Genomic DNA, 7,351 nt, shown 5'->3' with positions numbered 1-7,351 from the left:
CCAAGATATCAGCGTCCCCGACCATTTCCTCTTTCTGGATGGTAACCAGGTGTCATTGGGTCAGAGTGCTCCTGCTTCAACTACAGTTCCCACTGGCCACAATCAGCCTTCTGGGTTGAGGACCAATCAGCCTGCTGGATCCAGGAGGGACAGCCCCCATGGGTTCCTCTCCTTGTCCTTTCCAATAGAATACCTGATTGGTGAGGAGGGCCGAATGGTCTCCCCAGCACTGATCCGTGTGCTCTTACCCCAGCCCAACGAGGAGGAAGAGAGACCAGCCTCCAGAGAGACTAGCAGCCAGAGAGACTAGCCACTGGCAAAGGCGAGCTTATCTGCAGAGGACTGCAGAGTTTTTCGAAGCCTCTTATTAAACATGGAGTCATCTAGAACTGTCCTGATTATGTCTTTATTGCTGCTGATAACATTGCCTGCTCAGTGACCCATTTCACAGACGATATCGTCAAGATTCAACTCCTGAACACTTTTTCAATACTAGTCAGAGGACCTAGGGTCTGGGTAACAAGATAAGCAAGACAAATGCATTCTTTGAGTTAACATTAAGCTTTTATTTAGCAACAATAGACATGAGTTTATTCTGTAATTGAGATATACACAAGAACTGAGTAGATAAAACTGTGCGTTCACAGGGACTACAGACCAGGCCCACTACACTGTCCTATATTACAAGTTCATACTCTTTACAGAACCTACAGCAGCTACACACAGCTGAAGATGGGAATGTGATCAGTGCATGGGTATGAAGCAGAATTGTGTAAGTGTTTAAGGGTGCATCTGATGGCTTGCATAGTCAAGAGTGGTGGAGTGTGTGTAATCAGTGGGTGCTACATACAGTGGTTCAAACAACTCTGCAGTACAGTATCTACGTCTCAGAATAGCCAAAAATGACCTAACTATAGAGAGGAACTTTTTTACACACACAAAAATGCATATCATATTAATTATTGAGCCGAGTGTCAACCACAATCTAGTCATCTGAACTGCTCGTGGAAGCAAAAGCCAGACTTTTTGGTACAATACAGTCCTCTAGAGACAGCAAATTGCTTATTTTAATCATTACTACACTGCATTGTATCAGAAAGGAATAAAACAGCTCTGTTAATGTACAAAAACATGTCAATGCCTCAGAACTGGATACTGAGGCAGCTGAACAGTCCTGTGTTTTCCTCAGGCAATACAGTAAATAAATATCTATGAAGTAGTTCAAACACTTAGCAGAAAGCTCTATGCTTTTAGGATGCCAGATGCCATTCCTGCGCGTTCCTAAGAGACGGTGCAGCACATGATGCATTAGAAGGGGCTGAGATGAAGTGGTTTTCATTCAAAAACGTGATTATGCACATTCAAGTTAAAACACTCCATCTCAAACTGTACTGTAGAATAAAATATTTCTGATTAATACAATCTACTTTCTATATTAGAAGTCTTTGCTTTTTACAAACAAGCGCATGGTTTACTTCAATATTGTGCTTCGAGTATGACACAGGCTGTTTGGTAGCAGCTGAATGGTTGGTGATCAGCTTCACTTAGCCAAGCTCAACAGCCATTGATCCTGTTGAGGACATATTGTCCATCTTAAGGCCGGTTCCATCCCATCTATTAGAACATTCCTCTCCCCCCTGCAATGAAACATTTGAAGCAAAGGTACGCCATCTGAAGTTCTAGCAGGTGTGGTCCATGGAAACAGCAGAGAGAGAGAGAGGGAGACAGAGAGAGAGAGAGAGAGAGAAAGAGAGGGAGACAGAGAGAGAGAGGTTTGGATGACGTTGGGAACAGAGCATGTTGGAGGTCAGTAAATATCGGGGAGCTGGGAGTAGTTCCTATCCCAGTAGCCTTTGGAGTAGAGCCAATCCTGAGCCTTGTTGTGGGGGTTAGGACCCTGCTGGAACCACCTACACACACACACACACACACACACACACAGTCAGATTCTCTATGAACAATCTTGACAGGGTAATATTCACACTCTCCCGCATACACGTACATGCATGCACCATACACAGACACACTAATAAACACACACACACACACATCACCGAGATAACAGTCCAATGATGACATGCATGCAGATGTGGAAGCGCAGCGTATGTGCGCACTCAACACAGTGCATTTCATTTGCATGATAATTCAATCTGTCAAATGGAACCGACGGGAGTATTATTAGTTGAGTGCCCTCTCTAGCGTGCTGTTTTGTAATGTCACATTGGACTGCAGATTGACAATCTGTCCTGAGGGGGGCAGTGTCGTGCAGCACAGACAACGTCACAACCAAAAGCACGGCAGACGAGGGTGGATCAAAAGAGGCAAACCTGGGGCCAAGTGCTGGGTTCCTTCTCATGGACAACGCATGGAGGAGAGGAAAGGTGGTGGGGGTAAACCAAATCCCACGAGACAAATGGGGAGGCAGTTAGCATAGCAGAGCAGCTGTTAGCGTGGCTTGCGTTTCGATCCAGCAGGAGCAGAGGAGGCTCCGGGGGGCGGAGCAGGGACGCTTACCTCGTTTTCCATTCGTCGTTGGACTTGGAGCGGTTTTTCCTGGCCACTCGTTGTTTCTCCTCCACTCTCTTTTTCTCTGCACTCGCAGCATCTGTGGTAAACATGACAGGGGCGCGAGTCTCAGTCACGTTCGACTTCAAACTGTAACTCACGTACGGATACAAGTTGTCCTCGGGTACCGATGTCTCCGTTCTCCATGGCGCGTATGTCTGGCCGCAGGCGGCAGTCTGTGGAAGGGATGACCCCCTCCATGTCCTTCTCCAGCTCGTTCAGCTGCATGGCAAACGTGGAAAAGGCGTAGAACTGCCACACAGAGAGACAGAGAGATCACTCGCATTAACGCAAGCCCCATGTCAAGTGTGTCATTTCATCCATTGCCAATCTTGCACAATCGTTCAGGTCTCCCATCTCCATCACACTTTACCTCTCATTTGTCAGGCCTTTACCTCTCTCCCTTTTCCCCTCTCTGTCTCTGTCTCTCTCCCTCCCCCTCCCTTCTCTCTCTATCCCTCTTGGTCTCTCTGTCTCTCTCCCTCTTCGTCTCTCTCTCACCTCAGCGGAGTTCTCTGGCCGGGGAGATATCCTCCAGATGAGCTCGCTCCCAGGGATGAGCTGGACTGTCTCAGCATCCGGCAGGGGCATCTCCTCTGGCTCCTCGTCCTGAGGGGAGACACACCACCTGGGGTCACACAGGGCCGGGGGCCACAGCTCTCCACACAGGGCCAGCGCCGCACGGGTTAGCATCAACAAGGCTGTCTAGATGAAGAACATGCACGGATATCTGCTGCCAACTGTGTACCTTCCTAAGTCGCTTTGAATGAATGAGGAATCCGAATCAGATTTGTTGGCCAAGTATGTTAACACACACAATGAATTGTGTTAATAATAATGATAACATGTAAATATCTATATGTGTAGTATCTGTACGCATAACAGTATTCCTTGTAAGTATTACTTGGTTAAACTGCATTCTGAGACAATCATACTTTTTAAAACTTAGATCTTGCACATTACTAATTCAACATGTCTTCTCAGTGAATGGAGAGACAGAATAGTTATCTAACCACGTCTGTGGAGAGATAGGATGGAGCGCTCCTTCAGTGCTCAAACCTTGGTGTTGCTTTTCTTCTCCTCTGCATTCTTCTTGTCAGCCTTCTTGTAGGAATCAAAAGTGGCCGGGTCTACTGTGTATAAACATTCAGTCCATTTGCCATATATGGCACACAGCTTTTTTTTGCTGATCACACGTTTGTGCGCAGACACGCACACACACACACACACACACACACACAAAAACATGCACACACAGATACACAAAAACATGCACACACAGAAGTAGGTCAGCGGTTTATAAAAATGGTAACTTCAACTATGAAACACTGTTTGCATCAAACTCAAGACCACTGTGCACTCTCTCTGTTGGTTACTGCAGAGTTGGCCAAACTAACACACAAATCAATAAAACCGTAACTCTGCGCTTTCATCTACTGCAGATACCTTTTATCCAGAATGTAGCCCTCCACTTTGTGCAGCTCTTTGCCAAAAAGGCCGCAAGGTCTGAATGTCAGGCTGCAGCGTTCCCCGGTCCTGTCACAGTAAGACAGAGAGCCTTTATCACGCCATCTTTCCCACACTTCCCACAGAGAGACAGACATGGCTTTCCAACATTCAGCTCTCTCTGCCTCTACGTCTCTTTCTCCCTCTCGCACGCTCTCGCACACGCTCACAGCTTCTCACTTGTGATTGATGACTTCCACGTTGCCATACTGCTCTATCCACAGCTGACCCACTATGATGTTGTGGACACAGCAGGTAGGGTTGGTCCAGGTGTAAGCTTCACCATGTCTGCACAGACGAGCGTCACAATGTACTTACATACAGTCTATCCAATCAACACCCCATTAGACACATTTGCATCACGTGTTATGCTTGTAACACTAGTTCTGTCAATCCATGTAAATATGAATATGCATATGAATATCATATTCTAGCACGAAATGGATTTTTCTGAATGTTGGCTCAGGCAGGAAAGGGTTAATGTAAAGACTTTTTAACAAGCAAGTCAAAGGGCTTCACAGAGAATTAACATCTTGTAGTGACATACAGAAGATACAGAAGACAGTGTGGATGACCTTGGGAACGTGGAGGGTGGCAGCGGCTGCACAGTATGCAGGTACATAGCAACGTATGATGTGTGAGCATGTGTGTCCAGGTCTGTGAATGCCTGCAGTACTCAAGTCATCTGAAAGGGAAGGCCTGGACCTTCAGTTAGCACACCTGTAGTTGATTACGTGAGTGATGTCAGCCGGTGAAGCGAACACAGCCAGAGGACCATGCCAGTACTAGCTCCACCAATTACCATGAAAACACACTACAAGTCATACACTCCCAAACCCTCAGTCACTAACACCGTGTCCAAACTGGGATGCGAGCGTACGACTGTCGCGTAGCACCGGACGCTCTCTGTGCACACTGAATCCGTCCAATTCACTTCTGGTACTTCATGTACACTAACCACGTTACTGTGACTTCATGTGCTACAGAGCTTTCAACGCGAGCGACTACTTAATGCAAACAGGGCGTCCGACAAAAAGTTTACATTTACATTTAGTCATTTAGCAGACGCTCTTATCCAGAGCGACTTACAGTAAGTACAGGGACATTCTCCCCGAGGCAAGTAGGGTGAAGTGCCTTGCCCAAGGACACAACGTCATTTGGCACAAAAGTTCAGCCAAAACGTCGCTCTGCGTCGCATCGCGATACTCGCGTCTAGTTAGGACATTCCAACAGAGAACAAGGCAATCAAACTGCTTTGAGTCGCGTCGCCTGCGTCCCGTCGCTCGCGTCGCATCCAGTTAGGACACGGTGTAAGGCAGCCTCCATCTGCCCCCACCCTGATGGGACCCACCCCTCTCTCCACTCACTTAGGCAGCTCCAGGGTGATCACCCCCTTGGGCTCGGCCTCCACGCTCTTGCCCCAGAACTTGAGTTTGGGGTAGATGGAGCCGTGGAACAGGAAGTCCTCCTTCAGGCCCTCGGCGTGGAAGGCGCTGACCGGGGGGTGATGACTCACCTGCTCCGACATCCAGCGGAAACCCAGGTCCTCTCTGGGGGGGGGGGGAAAGCAAGCCATTACCTCATGCTCAATCGTGTGCGTGTGCTGCGTCTATGGAAACGTGCAAAACTACGGTAACGGCAATGAGTGCACGGACGGAGTGCAAGCAGGCAGGTAGGTAGACAGGCAAGTAGTAGCCCATCCAATCATTGCATTCGGTCAGAATTCTGTCCAATAAATGCATTCTGTCCAAATGGTTGGATTATCCAGCAAATATGACAAAAAGGGCTTCTGAAAAACATTACCTATCCCAGCTCAACACACATACATTAATACACACACACACATGGGCACTGATGCACATTAACCCACACACACACACAGACACACATAAATACACACAAGTGTACATTTTTATATTAAGAAACACACACACATCCATACTGTATAATAAAACCCACATGCATCCCTCACGACAGGAGGAACACACCCCCTCCCTCACGACAGGAGGAACACACCCCCTCCCTCACGACAGGAGGAACACACCCCCTCCCTCACGACAGGAGGAACACACCCCCTCCCTCACGACAGGAGGAACACACCCCCTCCCTCACGACAGGAGGAACACATCCAAGGGTTTCCCGCAGCACTTTGCAGTTAAGGCGGCCGCCTAAGCAACAGACGCCTACCGCCTTAACTACGTCCAAACCATGACCAACACCAGTCTCCCTTCTCTGCAAAACACATTAGTCTACCTCCCCACCCCTTTAACAGCACCCTACCACCTTAACTAACACATTTTCTGTGGGAAACCCTGCACCCCCTCCCTCACGACAGGAGGAACACACACTCTGGAGGGTTCGTGGTGAATGGGTTACCTGATTAGTTCGTAGGTCTCTCCCAGTAGTGGGTTGAAGGGCTTTCCTGTCCTCTCCCACTGTGAGGCTACAGCAGACACAGCAAACGCTGCTACACACTGCACACACACACACACACCACAGTTATTATGTGTACCAGCATAATATCTATAATAACCATAAATGGATAAGTAGGCTAAGCATGGCAATTGGATTTGGCCGAGCAGCTGGAGGGTGCAGCACGCATATAGGGTGTGTGTGTGTGTGTTTGTGTGCAGTTTGAAGATGACAGGTGTGACGAGGGTATGAGGGGACCTTCATCCTCTGTACTGAGTCGGAGGCAGCGTTGGCCTGGTGGATGAGGTATGTGTGCTCCATGTACTCTGTCAGACGCTGCAGGAAGCTGAGGGGCTCGTTGAAGATAACAGGCATGGCTATCTTAGACAACTCCTGAGAGAGGGAGAGAGAGAGAGAGACAGACAGAGAGAGAGGAGGGGGGAGGGAGAGAGAGATAGACAGAGAGAAAGAGAGAGAGAGAGAGAGAGAGAGAGAGAGAGAGAGAAAGACACAGAGAAGAGAAAGAGGGAAGGAGAGAGAGACAGAGTGTGAGAAACCAGTCAGAAGGAGAAAGACAGTATACCCAACATATACCCTTAACTCAGCTCATGCAGTGACATCCTTAACAATTAATTCAATTGCAACTGCTGCTAACACTATTTTCAGGTGCTAGATCTAGTCTCCATGATAACCCTTAGAAACATGTCTTGAAAGAGGCTGGGCTGCCAGCAAAGACACTACTCATTGGTAACAGAAACGGAAACAGATTATTCAAAAAACATTAGTTCTAATTAAGGCACTGAAACCAAACTTTCATATCCAATCAATTCACTCTGGTTGTAGCCTAGGGGATCAGGGTGAGTCATCA

General features: G+C 47.9%; 1 protein-coding gene across 8 annotated transcripts in view; it reads right to left on the bottom strand.

Moving 5' to 3' along the window:
- Positions 1-567: 567 nt before the first annotated feature.
- The window catches only part of LOC136958870 (oxysterol-binding protein-related protein 1-like), a 28,941-nt gene continuing 22,157 nt past the window's right edge, over positions 568-7,351 (bottom strand). For 7 of the 8 annotated variants that reach the window (XM_067252991.1, XM_067252996.1, XM_067252989.1 and 4 more), the window contains 10 exons: positions 6,742-6,876; positions 6,448-6,545; positions 5,439-5,621; positions 4,252-4,359; positions 4,012-4,101; positions 3,625-3,751; positions 3,067-3,174; positions 2,694-2,817; positions 2,515-2,605; positions 568-1,910 (listed from right to left, as the gene is read on the bottom strand). In XM_067252991.1, coding sequence (XP_067109092.1) covers positions 1,808-1,910; positions 2,515-2,605; positions 2,694-2,817; positions 3,067-3,174; positions 3,625-3,751; positions 4,012-4,101; positions 4,252-4,359; positions 5,439-5,621; positions 6,448-6,545; positions 6,742-6,876 — 1,167 coding nt within the window. In that variant the 3' untranslated portion in view covers positions 568-1,807. Of the gene's footprint in view, positions 1,911-2,514; positions 2,606-2,693; positions 2,818-3,066; positions 3,175-3,624; positions 3,752-4,011; positions 4,102-4,251; positions 4,360-5,438; positions 5,622-6,447; positions 6,546-6,741; positions 6,877-7,351 lie in introns of those variants that run through there. The other variant, XM_067252994.1, reaches the window with a different exon arrangement.

This window comes from Osmerus mordax, chromosome 16, assembly GCF_038355195.1.
Source record: "Osmerus mordax isolate fOsmMor3 chromosome 16, fOsmMor3.pri, whole genome shotgun sequence".
Taxonomy (NCBI): domain Eukaryota; kingdom Metazoa; phylum Chordata; class Actinopteri; order Osmeriformes; family Osmeridae; genus Osmerus; species Osmerus mordax.
Note: the sequence above shows the minus strand (reverse complement) of the source record. Positions and strands in the feature narration are given on the sequence as shown.